Raw genomic sequence first — 18,821 nt, 5'->3', positions numbered from 1 at the left:
ACCTTTGCCTTGAGCCTTTTGTTTTTCTCTTTCTTCTTTTCCAATGTTCAAGCATTTGATCATCACCATGCTATCACCATTGTCATGATCTTCATCATTGCTTCATCACTTGGAGTAGTGCTACCTATCTCATAATCATCTTGATAAACTAGGTTAGCACTTAGGGTTTCATCAATTAACCAAAACCAAACTAGAGCTTTCAGGAAGCAGGATATGGCGTCTGATCTCGTCTACCTCTCTTTTGTGTGGTTGTCGCTACAAGGAAAGAGAGAAGGATGAGAGAATATGAAAATCCGGGCTTACATATGAAAATCCGGGCTTACATGTAATGTGATTTTAGGAAAGAGAAGTGACGTATTTTTTCGTAAGTCTTAATTACGCCGGATGGATGTCCGTTTCTTCCCTTCCTATTTGGCCGACCGGATGGACGTCCGTTTCCCCTCCTTCCTATTCGGCCAGGCAATTTGAGATTTTTTTCACAAGCGCTTATGACTGGTGGACGCCGTTTGACCGTATGTTTCCGTCAATTAGTGGCATATGATGAGACATGATCATGTGATTCTTGCGTGGAGTAGCATTTTTAGGGAAGAAGTGCCGTGTGGGCCATTGTGGGGGGCGACGATGTCGGGTGGGATAACGAGCATGGGATCGTACGCAGGCAGACCGACGACCCGACGTTGGATTGTTGCATTAAAACGTATCTATTTTTTAGTCTTTTTAGACGTGATGAGAGAAGAGATTGATGAGTCATTCTAACGTGCCGCTTGTGGTTGGTGTGGTCTTTGATGATTGCAGTTTCCTTCTTGGTTGATTGCATGGCTTCCTTCTTGATTGCACATGCACGATTCCTGTTTGCATGCATCATTGTGGCGCCGTGCATGGAAGGTGGTCTGATTGTTTGGTTTCACGTAATCCTTGATATTCTTTCTTCCTTTCAAAAAAAAGAATGGAGATTGATCTATGATCAATCATTCGTATATATAGTTCCCATTTAACAAATTGTATTGCTATAATTGTGCATGACTAATTTGGAAGGAAAAATTTTGTTGCAAGGGATGGGTGTAGGAGCGAGGGCTGCGGGAACGCAACTGGTAGGATTATGGGTCTACGTTGGAATGTCGCACCAAAAAATATTCACGCTTTATTCTTTTTAGTTGTAGAAGATAAGCAAGCCTCCTAATAAACAGGCATTACTGGTTGAGAAGAAGCTAAAGCGATTTACATACTTTTTATATATCTGCAAACAACATTTCTTTAGGAAAGAAAATGTCATGTATTATATACTAGGAATTCCTAGGCTGCGAATCTGTCCTAGATTAAACTAACTTCAAGAGCCTGACCGTCTAGTAGCCTATTTGTTTTTTTTTTGTAACAAAAGCCGCCAACAGTTTCTTGGGGCCACGTCCACGTTAACTAGTACTGCATCTAAGAGTATCTAGGAGTTTGATGTACTTAACTTGCTAAACTAACAGATAAAACAAGTTAATAGAAGAAATAACAACCTTAAATTTTGTCCTTCTCCAACAATCTCTATAATAGCGGTCTAAACAATTTTGCATTGGTAACCCAAACTGTTTCTAACCAATCAAACCTTTTTTTTAATAGTTTCTTTATCTCTTACCGCTTTATCGTATGAAATCCTTTATTTTCTTAATTTACTTAATTATAAGCGTCCAATTTACTCTGATCTCCCTAGAAAAAAGTCGGAAGGTGAGCGGATATAGAGTTTCTCTTGGCTGTGGAAACTTACAAGTTGGAGGGGATATCTGACAACTTTTTATTTTCAAGTTGCTCTTTTACTAAAAACTATTGAAGGGTATTTTTTTTCTCTTTTTGCTAAAAAATTAAAATAGGGAGTCATTTTTATAAAACTCCTAGAGATACTCTAAGAGGTGCCCTAAGAGGTCTTAATGTGCAATTAAAGATGGAACTCAAATTAATAAAGGCGCTATGGTCTTTTCACCTAGGACTAATTTGTCCCTTTTTAAGGACATCCATAATTTTGTTCTAATAAGGTTGATTTAGGCCATGTTTGGGATATATGGACTAATTGCTAGCTAACTAAAATTTAGTCAAAATTAGTTTTAGTCCATCCAAATAGGAGAGCTAATATATGAGTTAATTTTTTTAACCAAGTTTTCAACTAATTGTTAATCAATTAGTCCTAACTACTTTTTTTTTAGCAAAATTTAGTCCTAAATAAAAACTGAGCTGTGTACCGGAGGGCCGGCGAAGCAAATAAAAACCGGCCCACTCCGGGCGGCTAACGGCCTTCAACCCAATCTCGCGCGCACCAGCACCACGCATTCTCTACCAATTAACTGATTCGTGGTCCCGCTCTTATTTGTCCCCACATTTCAGTTGAATAAGCTCCAACCTCCCGCCGTCCCTCTCCCAGTACCCCCGTGCCATCCCAACGATCCGAGACACCGACACGTAGGCCAACCTCTCTGCTGACCCACCTGTCATCACCGAGCCGCCTCGCATCCGTCGTTCCCCTCCTTCCGGCACTACCCAACCCAGCACGCGAGCCGCACGAGCAGGCTAGGGTTCCGGCAAGGCGACGGCGAGCGCCATGGCGGGGATTCGGTGGCCGCCGGAGGACCCGGAGATCTTCCCTTCCCGGATGGTCGGCGGCGGGGCTTGGGTCCCCGTCGCGCCCCCGGGGGAGATGGCGTCGGACGACGACCGGTCGGTGGCCGCGGACTCGTGGTCGATCAAGAGCGACTACGGCAGCACCCTCGACGACGATCAGCGCTACGCAGACACCGCCGAGGTCCTCCTCGCCTCCTCCTCCGCCTCCTCCTCCGCCGCGCCCTCCGCGTCGGTTGCCGTCCACCCCTCCTCTGACTTCAGGTGAACTGATTCTACTCCATTTCTGGTTCCTGTGCCGCAAAATGGGCGAGCATCTGTGATCTGATTCCTAGTTTTGGGGAAACAAAGGCATCAATTCTCTTCCCCCATAATAAAGCTTAATTTGGTCCAATGATCTGTCGGTTATTGCATTTTGGTCCAAAATGATCTTATTTGTCTGGGCCTAGTGTATTCAAGTTATTGTTGCTGTGGATCTTTAACAGCTTCGACAAGGATGTCCCTGACTCCAGCGACGTTGAGCCTCGGTTGCTGGGCTTGCAGAATTTTCAGGATGGTGTTTATGCTGAGGATCTTGCAAATTTCCATGAGCGCAGCCACGCTGATGACTGGTATTATTCTTCAAGCTACTGTATTAGCATCTAAAATTGTTTGTAGTATGCACAATAACCTATAGTGGCAGCCTTTTTTGTCTGATGACGAGTGTTATGCTCCATTGTCATTTATAACAAAACTGATTTGACCTTTGCTTATATGAGCGATCAGGAGCATTATTTTGATAAGAATAAGAATGTAAAGGCGACTCAAGCAACCTTGGGTTGTACAAACTTTTTACATTTGCCATGCCATTAGCGTTTGGCATTGTGGTATCGTTTTGAAAGCACCTTATTCTAGATCCTATAATTTTGCATCTAGCTTGAAGCATCTTTTTAGATCCATACCAGGGAAAAAAACTGGAACCAGTAAATATTCCAGTAGAAGACTATTCGATAGTTGCAGTGTAGCGCATCACAACATTGCAACTACAGTTGGCCTTTAGACCTGGCATTCCAAGGGAATTTATTTCAGGATGGGAATAATAAACTTTCTTTTATCCATGTTTAAACTTTACCATCTCTACTTCTAGTAAACCTTATTTTATCCATGTTTAAACTTTACCATCTCTATTTCTAGGTTTTCAGGAAATATGATGATTATTATCTTTTTATTTGAGGCTTGGCTGTTATAAACCATGCCCATCACCCGCTGGTGAAATAGGAGATCAAAATATGCAGAGTAATTTTTTTTTTCACTTTTCTCGGATTACTGATTTGGGTTTTGGGTAACAGCTGTTTGCAGCATTTTTTCCTTTCAAGAAGAGATGTAAATACCGATAACAAAAAAAAAAGAAGTGGTGCAAAATTAATTGTGTGTTCCCCCTTTGTTTTATGCATTTGATGCTTATATTGTTGTTGACCAAAACCTGTGTGGGTTTGCAGGTTTGGCACTGAGATCATGGATATCCGTGTAGGTTGGACCAAAAATTTGTGCTCAAGCAGGGATTTACCCAGCTGCAGCGTACTTGACATTGGGACCGGGAGTGGCAGACTCTTGCAGCAGCTCGCGAAACAGGGGTATGCAGTATGCTGAGGAAATGTGAAACTTTGTTTTTCATTGTTAATGCCAGCACTGACCTGTTAATATACAATATACAGGTTTTCCGATCTGACTGGGATTGACTATAGTGAAGGCGTGATTGAGCTTGCTCGGAACCTTGCAATTCGTGATGGGTTTGAGCACATTAATTTCTTGGTGAGTCAGCCAGTGAAGCATATATTGTAATTTGTAAATTCACGTCGACATGCATGTCCATATTGCATGCCCACATTTGCTGTCCTTCTTGTGCTTCAGTTTATAACATATCCCCAAAGGCTCTCATTGTATCTTAGGTGCAAAACTAGCCTTAATATTGTAAGAGCAGTATAGAACTATTTCAGCTTAATATGAATGGTCCTTTTGCAGGTTGATGATGTATTGGAGTCGAAGCTGGAGAGAAGATTTGAACTTGTAATGGATGAAGGGACTCTTGATGCAATTGGGCTGCATCCTGATGGACCTGTGAAGAGGTAAATGCATGTTTACTGTGTAGATGGTGATGTGTCCTTTTAGTCCTCATGCAGTATTCACACCGATGCTTACATGTTTTCAATTGCTGAAACTTTTTAATGCGGAAAGAATGAGATCTTGTTTACACACATGTCTAAGCCTCTAATTTATGTTCATCTCCTGCATTTCAGAATGATGTATTGGCAGTCAGTTGCTAGCTTGGTTTCCCCTGGTGGTATATTGGTCAGTTCTTCCATCCAAATTGGACCTGGAATTTTCTTTTTCTTTGTACATTTAAGGCAGAATTATGAAAGACCAGTTTTACATTGACAGAAAATTTGATGTATGCCTATTGTATCTACTTGAAAGTTGAAACTGCTATGCACATATGGTATACTGCTTTACTGCAATAATCCTCAATTGGCTATATGCTTTCACCTTGTGACTACCTGTTAGTAATGACAAAAGTAGTATAGCATATCCCTGCACGAGTAATATGGCCATTCAATCCTCTGATGTCACTTCAACGATTTTTTAGGTCATCACATCATGCAGCAGAACCAAGGATGAGCTGGTGCAGGAGGTAGAGAACTTCAACCAAAGGAAGCTTGGTGCTATGGGCTCAGAAGGATTGCCGGCTAGTGAAGCCGCGGTGTTCAGCTACCTCGACCACGTCCAAAGTTACCCTAGTGTGGATAGTTCTTGCATCACGACCGTTGCTTTCCTGCATAAGTGAAATGAAACATAAATGTATGCTTGATTTATTGGCCCTAGAAAGTTACCATACCTGCTACGATATTAACTATGTACCCAAATCACTGGTGTATCTGGATAATATTTTAGTGTTTTACCTTGTTGGGTTTGTTCATCAGAGCTCAGATGTTATTGTATGTTGTTTTGGTATTGCTGGGTCCTGGATTTCACTTTGGTATACTCTTTGAAAGCATGTCAAGGAACTGATGCAATCAAGACATCCAGATGTTTTAATGCGTGGAAACCGGGTATTATCTGACCAGAAACACAAGCTGCATGTTAGCACGTATCGTGGCAGATGACTCACATGACCTGTCTCGAGTTTTTGCAATACCAAGGGCAAAGCTATTGCAGGGAGAAAACATCAACAACAATAAAAATGAATGATTCGACTGCAATTAGTGATGCAAAATGCAAGATATAAAAAGGAAAGAAACCACTAACATTTGGAAACTGAAACGTAGTTACTTCGGTTTGCAATTGCAAGTACTTTTCACAGGGAATATCTTCAAGTACACGAGGGTAACTGCAGTTAGCTCACAAGTTACAGTATCCGGGTTTGTCAGTAGTCTGCTATTTTCTCATATGTACGAGTAGCAGGGCCACTACATTCTTCTCTATGGGCTTCGAAGCGAGTGGCTTCAGGCTATCTTACTATGTCACCACATTCTCATTTTTGTAGATTTTTTGTTTTGTTTTTCCCCTTATGATCATCCTTGCTTCTGTCAGCTACACAGGAGGCGCTGGAATTTCCTGTCAGATGGGAGGCTGGAACTTGGAAGGCTTGTTCTTGGCCATGTCAGTAAACTGGTATGAAGCGTGGTTGTGAGTAATTTGGATGTGCCGAATTGGTAACTGTCTCTTCTTCCTCTTCGTCTTCGTCTTCGTCTTCCTCCTCGCTTTCTGATGAAGATATATATGCTTCCCGGCTTTCCTGCAGTGTTAGATGATCTAGATCCGAGAGTTATGCCTGATATAAGTTTATGTTGCTACTACTACGAATGGAGAAATTTCCACAGGTGTGACATGCAATTATGCCGTATCTGCTGCTGCTAAACTGAACATGATCAGGATTGCATTTGACACAGCGCGACTCGGTAATGAAATTACCTGCTGCCGCCGTCGACAGTGGAAGCTTGCCAATGCTCTCACCATCACCAGGATTGGGAATAGGATTCCTGCAGTCTTCAGCACCAGAAGCTTTATTTCCAGAAGCAGAATGCACAATAGGAGACATCAAGTCAAGACCAACTTAAATCATACTAAAAGATACTGGTGAATGCTTATCGTCAATCTTACCGCGAATAAGGCCAATGAGTACTCCCCATTGTCACCAATCATGAGAGGAAGAGTGTGACGAAGGACCAGGAGTGCCATGAACTGTTCAATGATACAATCACAATGACAGATCTTCATCAGACAGGAGATAAAGGAAACCACACCAATCACTGTTGGTTTTGATGTTAGAAACTCACAATTATGGCAATTGTCCGGCAACACAAGGTGCTACTTCTTGTCCTGATAGGAAAGTAGTCGTCATAATTGTCAATAAAATCACGCTCCGTGGGCATCATTGTTATTATCTGGGAATCATTGAGATCTTGCCGGGCAATCTCCCAGTTCCCTCTGTAGAGAAACGTTAGACATTCATTGAGAGAACTAAACAAGAACACAAACAGATTTATTAAGAATGCTAAAGAGATGAGGACCTGAAGTTCATTGGTATACTTCCATAGTGAAACAGCTGCTGTGGAGAAGTATAACCTGGTCTGAATTGCTGAAGAAACATATCAAAATTAAATCCATAGGCATGTTTCCATAGTTGCACATATGTTAAAACTTAAAACTGCATCACCAGTTGACATATTTTTAAACCAATAAACAATATGCATAGATCACCTAAAAGTTTTTACCTGCAGGCATATTTCACACATGGTGTCGCCTTTCTCATTGCACCAGCGCTGAATGCATTTCCGGTGCGCATACTGCAAGAAAGAAACTAATAGTTTAATTTGGTTCAATCACTCTAGCTTGCTGAAAAAAATACATCTTCATAGTCCATTCCTCACACAGCATGGTAATCTGTCCACTATTAGACATAATCTGCTGCTCCCCATTCTCTCCTTGGTTGGAGACTGGTCGGCTCGGCCGACCACTCCCTGTTGGGAGTTGGGGACTGATCGGCTCTGCCGACCAGTTCCTGTAGGTGTAGCAGTATTGCAATAGGCCACCTCTAGTACATTAGTTGGTAGCTATTACATCAACCATGTCTTGGTAGCGGGTTGAGGTAAGCTTTGTACTACTAGGAGTAGTTGGTATACTCTGTACCTTATGAGTAGGTAGTTGGTGTACCCTGTACCTTATGAGTAGGTAGTTGGTGTACTCTTGTACTCAGGAGTAGGTAGTTGGCCAACAACTATGTTCCTGGTGAAGGTACAACTAGGGTTGTATATATTCTATCCAAATGGCAATGGAATACTTAGTTCAGTTGCCACAAACCAAAGGGCAGGGCTTCGGCCAACGCTGGTGCTTGTGCTAAGTGTGTGTGCGCTGTTCTCAATCTGTTCTTCTACCTCTAGCTATAGTGAGTGAGTGTGTGTGCTGGTAAGCTAGTTGCTTACCTGTGCAGGGCAGCCAGGGATCAACAAGTGGTATCGGAGCCGTACAAGCGTCGTCGCTGGACTAACCGCTGGCGATGACGAACGGTTTGGAGATGGGCGACAGCAGTGGCGCTGCTGTGGCTGCCCAGCCACGACAGGAGGTCGTTGTGCGCACGGTGTGGGAGGTCAGCGGCACCAGTTGGCCGACGCTGACTCGCACCAACTATGACGAATGGACGATGACCATGAAGGTCAAGCTCAGAGACGGCTCTGGAGTGCCATTCACAATGGCACCGACAACGAAGAAGACGACATGTCAGCGTTGGAAGCCATCCTCGCTGCTGTGCCAGCGAAGTACAGGAAGCCGTTGGAGGCGAAGAGCTTTGCTAAGGAGACGTGGGAGGCCATTGTGGCGATGCGCATTGGTTCCGACCGTACAAAGAAGGCGACGGCCCAGCTGCTGAAGCAGGAGTACGCCAACCTCAAGTTCAAGGATGGTGAATCGGTGGAGGACTTCTCCCTCCGCCTGCAGATGTTCATCAGCAAGCTGAGGAGCCACGGCGTCACCATCGACGAAGAAGAGGTGGTCTCCAAGTACCTTCACTCCGTGCCGGCGAAGTACATCCAGATTGCTCTCTCCATAGAGACGATGCTGGACTTGTCCACCCTCACCATTGATGATGTGACAGGTCGTCTGCGGGCAGTGGACGAGCGCATGGAGCAAGCCACAGCAACGACGAACAACGGCAAGCTGCTGCTGACAGAAGAGGAGTGGGTTGCCCGGATGAAGGAGAAGAAGTCCGGGGAAGCCTCCTCCAGCCATGGTAGCGATGGCAAGCGTCGCGGCAAGGCTTCTTCGGAGAAGAAGAAGAAGAAGGTTGACCCCAACGTCTGCCGGCGCTGCAGGAAGACTGGCCATTAGACAAAGGAGTGCCCAAATCGCAAGCAGGAGAAGAAGGCTGAGGCTCATCTAGCGCATCCTGCTGCTGATGATGAGGCCACTCTCCTGATGACGATGTTCTGTGCACTGCGCGACGTTGAGGCCAAGGAGAAGGGAGAGGGGATGACGGTGGAAGGGCCTGGGAAGGCTCTGAAAGCTATCAACCTCGACGAACCGCAGAAGTCCACCTCGGACGTGTGGGCGGCGAGCAGGAGCAGCGGTGGTACCTGAACTCCGGCGCTAGCAACCATATGACAGGCTCGAAGGCAGCCTTCTGTGAGCTCGACGACGACGTGACCGACACGGTGAAGTTCGGTGACGGCTCAAGGGTGACGATCCGAGGACGTGGCACCATCATCTTCAGGTGCCAGAACAGCGAGCACCGCGCACTAACGGATGTATATTACATCCCACAGCTGCGTTCAAGTGTCATTAGCATTGGCCAGCTAGATGAGCGCGGCAGCGAGGTACTGATCAAGGACGACGTCCTCAGGATCAGGGACCGGGAGCAGCGGCTTCTTGCCATGATGAAGAGGTCCCGGAATCGGCTGTACCTGCTCAACCTCAAGGTGGAGTAGCCCATCTGCTTGGCTGCATGGCACACAGAGGAGCCGTGGCTGTGGCATGCTCAGTATGGACATCTCAGCTTCGACGCTCTTGGTCGGCTGAAGAAGATGGTGGCTGGGCTGCCTCACATCGAGCACGCAGGCGAGCTGTGTGACAGCTGCTTGGCCAGGAAGCAAAGAAGGCTGCCGTTCCCAAAGACGGCAAAGTACCGCACGGCAGAGACCCTCGAGCTGGTCCATGGTGACCTCTGCGGGCCGATCACACCGACGACGCCCGGCGGGCGCAAGTACTTCATCTTGCTGGTGGATGACTGCAGCCGATATATGTGGCTGCAGCTTATGACCAGCAAGATCGAGGCGGCGGAAGCGGTCAAGAAGTTCAAGGCGTGCGCGGAGGCGGAGAGCGGCAAGAAGCTACGCGTGCTGCGGACTGATCGCGGCGGCAAATTCACTTCGGTGGAATTTGCTGCGTACTGTGCGGATCAGGGCATGGTGCGACATCACACCTCGCCGTACTCGCCACAGCAGAATGGCGTGGTGGAGCGGCAGAACTAGACGGTGGTCGGCATGACACGATCCATGATGAAGGCTAAGAAGATGCTGGTGGAGTTCTAGGGAGAGATGGTGACCACGGTGGTGTTTATCCTCAACCGCGCGCCCACCAAGACCCTAAAGGGCAAGATGCCATTCGAGGCTTGGCATGGATGCAAGCCGAATGTGTCCTTACTCAGGACATTTGGCTGCGTCGGCCATCTGAAGAACACCAAGCCTCACCTCAGTAAGCTGGAACACAGGAGCACGCCGATGGTGCTCCTGGGCTACGAGGAGGGCAGCAAGGCCTATCGGCTTTATGATCCCAAGAGAAGCAATGTGGTGATCTTTACGGATGTGGTGTTCGATGAGAAGGCGGCCTAGGACTGGGACAGTCCGGGCACGGGGGGAGCTGGCGGCTTCACCAGCACCTTCATCGTCGAGCGCATGGCCATTCACAGTGGTGGAGACGCTGGAGAGGAGGTGCCAACCACTCCAGCAACAGAGACGAGCACTCCTGGGACAGTACCGAGCACTCCGGGAGGAGTGCCGAGCACTGTAGAGGGGGTGCCGAGCACTGCAGCAGCAGTGCAGAGCACTCCAGCAGTAGAGTCAACCACTCCAGGAGTGGTGCCGACCACTCTAGCAGTGGATCCGACCACTTCGGCAATGGTGCCGAGCGGTCCAGCAGCGATGCCGACCACTCCGGCAGAACAAGGAAGCCGGAGACCACCGATCGAGTTCACCTCCCCTCCGAGCGACATCAGCGAGTTCGTAGATGCCTTCCACGACGGCGAGGTCCGGTTCCGCAGGCTAGACAACATCGTCGGCAATGCAGGGGCCACAGGCCTGGCGAGTCGACTGCTCGACGATCCAGAGCTGCTCCTTGTTAGTGCCGACGAGCCACCGACGTTCGTAGTGGCTAAACGCGACGCCAATTGGTGACGGGCGATGTTGGAAGAGATGAAGGCCATCGAAGACAATGGTACATGGGAGCTGGTAGATCCACCGGTGGGCTGCAGGCCGATCGGTTTGAAGTGGGTCTACAAGGTGAAGCGAGACGAGCGCAGCGCCATTGTCAAGTACAAGGCTCGGCTCGTCGCCCACGGCTTCATGCAGCGTGAGGGCATCGACTTCGAGGAAGTATTTGCTTCGGTGGCGCGAATGGAGTCCGTTCGCTTGCTGTTGGCTATGGCAGCAGCGAAGGATTGGCGTGTCCACCACCTCGACGTCAAGTCTACGTTCCTCAACGGCGGTCTTCGTCAAGAGCGCTGAGCACATGGTGCTCAAGCTGCGCAAGGCGCTCTACGGGCTGCGGTAGGCCCCTCGGGCGTGGAACGCCAAGCTCGACGCCACCTTGGGTGAGCTTGGGTTCACTCGCTGCGCTACAGAGCACACGCTCTACACGCGGCGACGTGGGAAGGAGGAGCTCGTCGTCAGCGTGTACGTGGATGACTTAATCATCACCGGAGCACGAGCAGAGGACATCGACGGTTTCAAGCATGAGATGATGGCTCGTTTCAAGATGAGCGATCTCGACGCGCTCTCCTACTACCTCGGCATCGAGGTGAGGCAGGGGAAGCAGAGCATCTCCCTGGGTCAGCGTGCCTACGCGGAGAAGCTGCTGGAGTGCGGCGGCATGATGGAGTGCAAGCCGTGCACGACTTCGATGGAGGAGCGGCTGAAGCTGAGCAAGCACAGCACTACTGCAAAGGTGGACGCGACGTGCTACCAGAGTATCGTCGGCAGCCTGCGCTACCTCACTCATACCCGACCGGACATTGCGTTCGCGGTTGGGTACGTCAGCTGTTTTATGGAGGACCCGCGCGAAGATCACTGGTCGGCAGTGAAAAGGTTGTTGCGTTACGTCGAGGGGATGCTCGATCAAGCGATCATCTTCCCCAAGAGTGGCGGCAAGGGAGGGTTGAGGCTCACGGTGTTTAGTGAGGCATTCCCCAAGGCAAAGGAAGGTGAGCCGGAGCTCACTGTTTTCAGCGATGCGGACATGGCGGGCGACATTGATGGGCGACTAAGCACCTCCAGCGTGCTCGTCTTCTTTGGAGCGGCCCCATTGCTTGGCAGTCGCTAAAGCAAAAGATCATGGCATTATCGACGTGTGAGGCGGAGTACGTCGCAGCGGCCACGGCGGCGTGCCAGGCTGTATGGCTGCGCCGGCTGCTGGGCGAGCTGACCGGCGAGGAAGCTCACCTGCCATCTCTGATGGTGGACAACCAGCCCGCCATCGCCCTCGCTAAGAACCCTGTCCTCCATGACCAGAGCAAGCACATCGACATCAAGTTACACTTCCTCCGGGACTGCATCGATGGAGGGCAGATCGTCATCGAGTTTGTCGAGACCGGAAGACAGCTCGCTGACATCCTCACCAAGTCACTCGGACGCCTGCGGTTCATGGAGCTGAGGAAGATGATTGGCATGGATGAGGTCAAGGCATCGGACTCGCAGCAGGATTAGGGGAAGAATTGTTAGACATAATCTGCTGCTCCCCATTCTCTCCTTGGTCGGAGACTGGTCGGCTCGGCCGACCACTCCCTGTTGGGAGTTGGGGACTGATCGGCTCTGTCGACCAGTTCCTGTAGGTGTAGCAATATTGCAATAGGCTACCTCTAGTACATTAATTGGTAGCTATTACATCAGTCATGTCTTGGTAGTGGGCTGAGGTAAGCTTTGTACTGCTAGGAGTAGTTGGTATACTCTATACCTTAGGAGTAGGTAGTTAGTGTACCATATACCTTAGGAGTAGGTAGTTGGTGTACTCTTATACTCAGAAGTAGGTAGTTGGCCAACTTACCTGGTGGAGGTACAGCTAGAGTTGTATATATTCCATCCAAAGGACAATGGAATACTTAGTTCAGTTACCACAAACCAAAGGGCAGAGCTTCGACCAACGCTGGTGCTTGTGCTGAGTGTGTGTATGCGCTGTTCTCAATCTCTTCTTCTACCTCTAACCATAGTGAGTGATGGTGTGTGCTGGTAAGCTAGTTGCTTACCTGTGCAGGACAGCCAGGGATCAACATCCACTATCAGAAACAAGACCGCGCAATAAGATCAACACCAGGGTGTTTGCGTTGCTCTTAAGTTTCAACTACATTCTCGCCTTGCATTCAGCAATGTGGGTAGTTGCCCCACACATTCGGCGTGTTCGCTGGTTGGTTTCTGGACTGGTTTGAGCTGGCTGGTGCTGGTTTGTTGTGAGAGGAAAACACTGTTGGCTGGTTAAATAAGCCTGTCTGAAACCAACAAGCGACCAGGGTGATTGCGTGAAGGTCACACTCAAACAGATAGCTCCCTCCATACCCCTATCTTCTGGAAAACACCAACACCTTCCCCTTCCCTATATCTTTCAACACACTATTACATCACTGTCAAATAGGAAGGCCCACTACATAACATAATAGATAGTGCCTTCCAAGCCACATTGAGAAAAACACAGTTGATTTGGTTCATAGCTCTTGTCCACAATGGCCCTCAAGTTAACATGGAACTCCCAAGTCCTAACTGCACAACCTACAACATCTAACCCCAACCATAAAAGTCAACAATTTCTCATGCTAGGTCAACTACATTAACTAGTGGCCAATTTAAATCTAAAGAGACCCAACATAATACTGTAGTCACAAGTGGCAACAAGCCAACAGGAACTGTAACACAATATTTTAGGAACTCTGAGAAACAGTTGCATAATCACCATAGCACGATCGTGAATCTGCTGCATAACCCTGAGCATTTATTTTGGCCCAAAATAAAAATAGCGTGATTAAGGAGGACAACTACCTTGAGGCTGCCACAGCAGGCGCAGGGGGCCTCCATGCAGGTGTCCCAGTCCTCCTCCTGGCAAATCCTGCACTCCACCACCTTAGTCGCCGAGCCACCGCCTAGGGCGCGATGGCAGTACTCGATGGCCACCGTCTCCTGATGCAGATCGACCATCCGCTTCCCACCGCCGATCGCCGCCTCCAGCGTCGACTCTGTCAGCAGCCGGTCCACGATCAACGCGAGATGGTCGCCCATCGGTCCTGCGAGCACGCAATCCACGGTTCAGGGAAACAATGCCACCATCTCCACGAATTGCAGACACTCGAAACAGAAGAGCAATCAAACGCAATCGCAACTGCCAAATTGAAATTGTGTTTGAGATATCCGTAAGAGTGCCGAGAGGCAGACCAAGAACCCAATGAGGACCAGGAGGTTGCAGGCGGAGGGGATCCAATGCAAGCATGCAACTACTCCCTTTAACTGACTGACAGAAACCAACCAGCAACCGCTTGGAGATAATAAATTGATTTAAAAAAAATACTAAATTGATAACCGCAAGATATGGAGGTCAGATTAGTGGAATTGTAGCAGCTGGGCCGACTGCCGAGAGAGGCCAAGACTGTGAGCGGTGGATCGAATAATCGGCAAGTGTACAAAGAACAGGTAAAAACCTCCACATTCGGAACGCGGCATATAATGGACCAATAAAGCTGACACTTTTTTTGTTATATTAAACCAATTGATGAGAGTTGGCTAGCATTATAGCGTGCACAAGGGGTACGAGGAAAGCGCATTTATTAGTGTTGCACCGAAGAAACACCACGGAAAGGGGAAAAAAATGAACTCCAGGAAACGGAAACTCACCGAGGAAGAGGAGACGCAACCGGAGACGAACTGGAAGAAGGAATGATGCTTGGCAGCTGGCGAAGATACAAGCGAACTCTCAATCTCGACGGGCCGAGCGTCTGACGAGTTAAATCTAACTGAATAACACAGCAGCACCAACAAGAAGAACCAGATGACGGGAACAAACAAATCTTTACGTTGTCCTAAGTACCAAGAACAGGGCTCCGGGACCGGGAGGAAGAGGAAGCTTCGAAGGCTGGACTCGGTGCGGGGTTAAGCCACGGAGGGGATTGGGTTGGATTGGTGGAGGGGTTAAGGGACGCAAGAGATGGAGTGCCCTCGGATGTAATACAGCGATGGAGGTGGAGGGGAGGCCAAGCCAAGGCAAGGCCAAGGCAAAACAAACCCTCTCTGTGCTGTGTTGTGCCTCTCGCTCCCTTGCAGCAGAGGTTTAAATTAGAAGAGAGGCAAGGTTAAGGGTGGGAAATAGCACTGGTATCATAACTTCACTGATAGTACTGCAGCTGTTTTGTTGGGTTCCCAGGAATGACCTCCTAACCTCGTCACTTTGCAAAAGCTTTCTATATTTTCTAGAGGTTTGGAGGGGGTGAAAAGCTCAACTTTTTTTTCCCCTTTGACTCTTTTTTCCTGAAAAAGGAGCCTTCTCTTTTGATTGTGGTAACTGCTTTTGGGTATCAGTAAATCAGTGAGATTGCAGAACAAAGGAGTACATCATCAGACACCGGTAAGAACTCTTCATATCTCACCAGTTTGTACTGCCCATGTCTAGTCACTGTTATGAATGAAATGTCCTGGTGGCAATGGTGCAACAATGCCAGTGTCTGAAACAGGAGTTGTCGAGAGGTGATTCGCCACACCTTTTGCTGCACAAACTAGTTCATCAGAATACACGCTGCATTCTGCTTAAATATAAATATACTCTTCTCATTCAGGCATTTGGGCAAAAGCCATTTTGCTCTGTTCGTTTGGCTGATAAATCATAATTGAAATTGATTGATTTGTTGTAAGAGAAAATTACTGTTCGTTGGCTGAAAAAATACAACTTATAAGCCAGACGAACAAAGCGTAAGCCTACATGGTCTGCAGTTTGAGTTTGCGGACGAACTGGCCAGGACGTGCGATTTGCATGCCCAAGAATCCATTTCGCGTGAAACGACATGAGAGCTGCTAAAGCTACTAAGTCACATGATTAGTAGGGGATCTACTGTAATAGACGGCTGAGATGTGATAATTCCTTAATTGCATCATTAGCCGGCAAGATTCTCCCTGTACTTGGAAGAACGCAAACGGGTTCCTTATAGGTGGCCCACCACTTCTGCGACGGCACACGAGTCAAGTTACAGGAGTGCCCCTCCCGGGACTTGGACTTTGGTAGCTCCACTGCCCTAGGACTAGGAGCACAGTAGGAAGCAGTAGGCTAACTGCTTTGCACACGTTTGCCGCGACTGCTACGCCCACTGCTCGATGCCCACTCTCCGGCCGGCGGCCTCCGGGGATCTCTTTTCGTGCCGTCCTTTTCCGGGTAAGGGGCTCTAATTATCTTGTGCGTGCAAATGCGCAATGTCGGATCGTGACGCGAGCAGTGGTAAATCTTGCGAGTTCATTAAGCGCCTTGGAAGGAAATGCAGGAATAAAAAAGAACCGTAGGAATAGATTGTCCTAAAATTTTGGAATTCTATATGGACGGAGAACATATAGAAAAACTTGATTGCATGCACTTGTATCCACGTAAATCTATGTGTTGGAGTGTTCGCCTAAACGGCCTTAAACATCCGCTAAACGGTATGGTTGCGAGCTGTTTTGTCTAGGAGTAAACGAAAATTAAATGATTGACCATTTAAGCAGTAAAAAAACAGCGAAAAACAATCTAAATGCTCTAAACCGAACGGAGGTAAAAGGTTTTAAACGAGCTAAATGATTGATTAGGCGAGTACCGGGTAAATCCAATTGAGTTCTACATGCACAAATTTATACACTTAAGTTTATTATATTCATAAAAATATATACTTGATTTGTTACATGCATAAATATATATATTTGATTCCTTTTACATGCATATATATAGGAAAAAGTCTATTTTTCGCCCTCCAACTATGGCTGCAGTTTTATTCTAGCCCTCTAACTCGAAAACCAGACACGCGCAGTCCCTCAACTCTCAAAACCGTTTAAAATTGGCCCTCGTGCCCATTCGACCGTAGTTTCCGCATAGTAAACCCAACACGACACCGCCTGTCAGGCCTTTCCCTCTCACCGCCAGGTTGAGGCCACCTGTCATCCCCTCCCTCTTTTCGCGGGCCCCTCCTGTCATGCCTTTCCCCAACCTAGCAGCGAAACAGAGGCAGGGGAGGGAGATGGCCGGTGATTTCTCGCCGTCGGCGAGGAATCCGGCGAAACCGAGGGCACCGGTGTGCTCCTCGCGACGAGCTGCACCTAAAGGTGCCTAGGGTTTAACCCATACCGAGCTGTAACTAGGGCGGCGGCGTGCATGGCGAACGGCGATGAGGGCCCGACGGCGCTCCAGTGAAATCCGACCATGGCAGGCGCGGCTAAGCTCGGTACGAGCTTCTAGGGTTCGCGGGGAAGACGAGGGAAGGAAGATAAAGGAGTGAGAGAGCTCCGATGATGCCGGCCACGGGAAGCTCGAAGTCCGGCGAGCCCCGGTCATGGCGGGCGGCGGCGGAAGTGTCCAATAGTCCCTCACCTAGGCTCGATCGACGCTGTGAGTGGGTGGGGATGGTGGCGCGAAGCAAGGAGAAGCTACTGGCGTGCTGGCTCAGGCAATGGCGTGGCTGCGGTGGCGCACGAGCTCAGCGGAGCTCCTCGGCGTCGCTGCAGCTCGGTTTCACCGCGGCGAGCATGCGATGGAGCTGCCGATGGAGTCAGAGTCAGAATCGCTGCCGAGCTCTTCTACGCCAAGGCCGCTGCTGTCCGTCCGCTCGCCGAAGTCCTACGCCTCCGTCGCCTACTCTGCTCCCTCTTCTTCCTCCTCCTCTCCTCTGCTCTCTGCCCTCTGCTCTGCCACCGTCGCCACGCCCTGCTCCACCGCGCCTCTGCTCTCCCTTTCTTCCCCAGCACCTACCTACACCGGCCATAAAAGCCAGCCATGGCTGCCGAGCTCACCAACCTCGCCCCATCCTCCGCCCTACTTCCAGCTTCCTCATCCCCCTCTATTCTCTGCTCCACTCCCCGCGCCATGGACGGGCACAATCAAGGCCACCACACCTCTGCCTCCGCCGCGCTGAAGCCCTTGTCGTCGAGGTCGCCGGAGCCGAAGCCGCTGCCGCCATCACCGTGCCCCTAGCTCTCCTCTTCTCCCTCTGCGCCGCCACCGCCCTGCGCCGACGAGCCAAACCACGCTACCTCCCCTGCTTCCCTCTTCTCCCTCCGCTCCGCATCTCTACTCTGCTCTCCCTTTCTCCCCCAGCTCTCCAACCAAACAGATCACACGGTGAGCATCCCCATCCCTCCATGACTCTCTAGTTCCATGCCTAGCTCGCCGAGCAGGCTACAGCGCACACTCGACACCCCTTCCCTCCTAGCGCGCAGGCACAACGAAGCAAGCAGCAGCTGACCAGAGCTCCACCGTGCGCTTAGTCATGGTGCAGACTCCGCCGTGAGTTTTGGACACTGGCGTTGAGTCCTATAGGTCACTCGGAGCCTCAATTGAAGGAAACGAGTGCCTATTGGCTCTGCCTAGGTGCGCAGCAGCCTCGCCGTGACCCGCCATCGCCGCCGTGCCGCTGTCAATGTGGCCAGCCTCGCTCGAGCCTCTAGAGCCACATCTGGAGCCCTAGTAGGCCTCGTCGAAGCCCTAAAAGGCTAGAAGGACCCTGCTGGAGCTTCATGGACACCCAGGGAGCCCCGTCGTCATCCCCGTGCCGCCGTAGTGCCATTGTCGGCCACCCTGAGCTTCAATCCGCCACCTTTGGCCCCTCGGAGTATTCACCGTGACCTCGCAAAACCATAGACCCCCTTCTCTGCCTCCCTGAGCCGCCGTAGAGCGCGGCTGAGCAAGTTCGCCACCGGCGAGAGCGTGGCTGAGGAGGAAGAGAGGCAGCTGTGCCCCTTGCCGCGCTCGCGTGCATTCGGTGCACCGTGCGCCGCTCGCACCAG

At 49.3% G+C, this 18,821-nt stretch overlaps 2 protein-coding genes across 5 annotated transcripts; one reads left to right on the top strand and one right to left on the bottom strand.

Annotated features, from left to right (window-relative positions):
• Nucleotides 1–2,457: 2,457 nt before the first annotated feature.
• On the top strand, nucleotides 2,458–5,587 carry LOC136451730 (uncharacterized). Its single transcript, XM_066452411.1, has 7 exons — nucleotides 2,458–2,856; nucleotides 3,078–3,203; nucleotides 4,071–4,205; nucleotides 4,287–4,383; nucleotides 4,594–4,697; nucleotides 4,869–4,920; nucleotides 5,216–5,587. The coding sequence occupies exons 1-7, from the start codon at nucleotides 2,576–2,578 to the stop codon at nucleotides 5,411–5,413; spliced, it is 993 nt and encodes a 330-aa protein (XP_066308508.1). The 5' UTR covers nucleotides 2,458–2,575; the 3' UTR covers nucleotides 5,414–5,587.
• A 302-nt stretch (nucleotides 5,588–5,889) lies between these two features.
• Nucleotides 5,890–15,016, bottom strand: LOC136451729 (uncharacterized). 4 transcript variants are annotated; one of them, XM_066452407.1, is made up of 9 exons: nucleotides 14,885–15,016; nucleotides 14,706–14,761; nucleotides 13,860–14,101; nucleotides 7,344–7,415; nucleotides 7,140–7,207; nucleotides 6,906–7,056; nucleotides 6,730–6,810; nucleotides 6,541–6,630; nucleotides 5,890–6,364 (listed from the first exon to the last, which is right to left on the bottom strand). In XM_066452407.1, exons 3-9 carry the CDS (start codon nucleotides 14,094–14,096, stop codon nucleotides 6,230–6,232), a joined length of 834 nt encoding a protein of 277 aa, XP_066308504.1. In that variant the 5' UTR covers nucleotides 14,097–14,101; nucleotides 14,706–14,761; nucleotides 14,885–15,016; the 3' UTR covers nucleotides 5,890–6,229. The 4 variants fall into 4 exon arrangements, with proteins under 4 accessions (XP_066308504.1, XP_066308503.1, XP_066308505.1 ...); XM_066452406.1 differs by having other exon boundaries at nucleotides 14,706–14,922; XM_066452408.1 differs by lacking the exons at nucleotides 14,706–14,761; nucleotides 14,885–15,016 and adding an exon at nucleotides 14,250–14,271.
• Nucleotides 15,017–18,821: the final 3,805 nt, after the last annotated feature.

The sequence above is a fragment of the Miscanthus floridulus genome, chromosome 5 (genome assembly GCF_019320115.1).
Source record: "Miscanthus floridulus cultivar M001 chromosome 5, ASM1932011v1, whole genome shotgun sequence".
Classification (NCBI taxonomy): Eukaryota; Viridiplantae; Streptophyta; class Magnoliopsida; order Poales; family Poaceae; genus Miscanthus; species Miscanthus floridulus.
The sequence above is the reverse complement of the archived record's forward strand: the minus strand, read 5'-3'. Positions and strand labels throughout refer to the sequence as shown.

What these genes read in the sequence shown, in the direction of transcription:
- LOC136451730 (XM_066452411.1), top strand. Translation starts at nt 2,576, where the DNA reads ATGGCGGGGATTCGGTGGCCGCCGGAGGACCCGGAGATCTTCCCTTCC. An exon ending in CGCAGCCACGCTGATGACTG is followed by an intron (nt 3,204 to 4,070) that starts GTATTATTCTTC and finishes GTGGGTTTGCAG; the next exon opens with GTTTGGCACTGAGATCATGG. An exon ending in CAGCAGCTCGCGAAACAGGG is followed by an intron (nt 4,206 to 4,286) that starts GTATGCAGTATG and finishes TACAATATACAG; the next exon opens with GTTTTCCGATCTGACTGGGA.
- LOC136451729 (XM_066452407.1), bottom strand. Translation starts at nt 14,096, where the DNA reads ATGGGCGACCATCTCGCGTTGATCGTGGACCGGCTGCTGACAGAGTCG. An exon ending in CCTGCTGTGGCAGCCTCAAG is followed by an intron (nt 7,416 to 13,859) that starts GTAGTTGTCCTC and finishes TCTTTCTTGCAG; the next exon opens with TATGCGCACCGGAAATGCAT. An exon ending in ACTGTCGACGGCGGCAGCAG is followed by an intron (nt 6,365 to 6,540) that starts GTAATTTCATTA and finishes CTAACACTGCAG; the next exon opens with GAAAGCCGGGAAGCATATAT.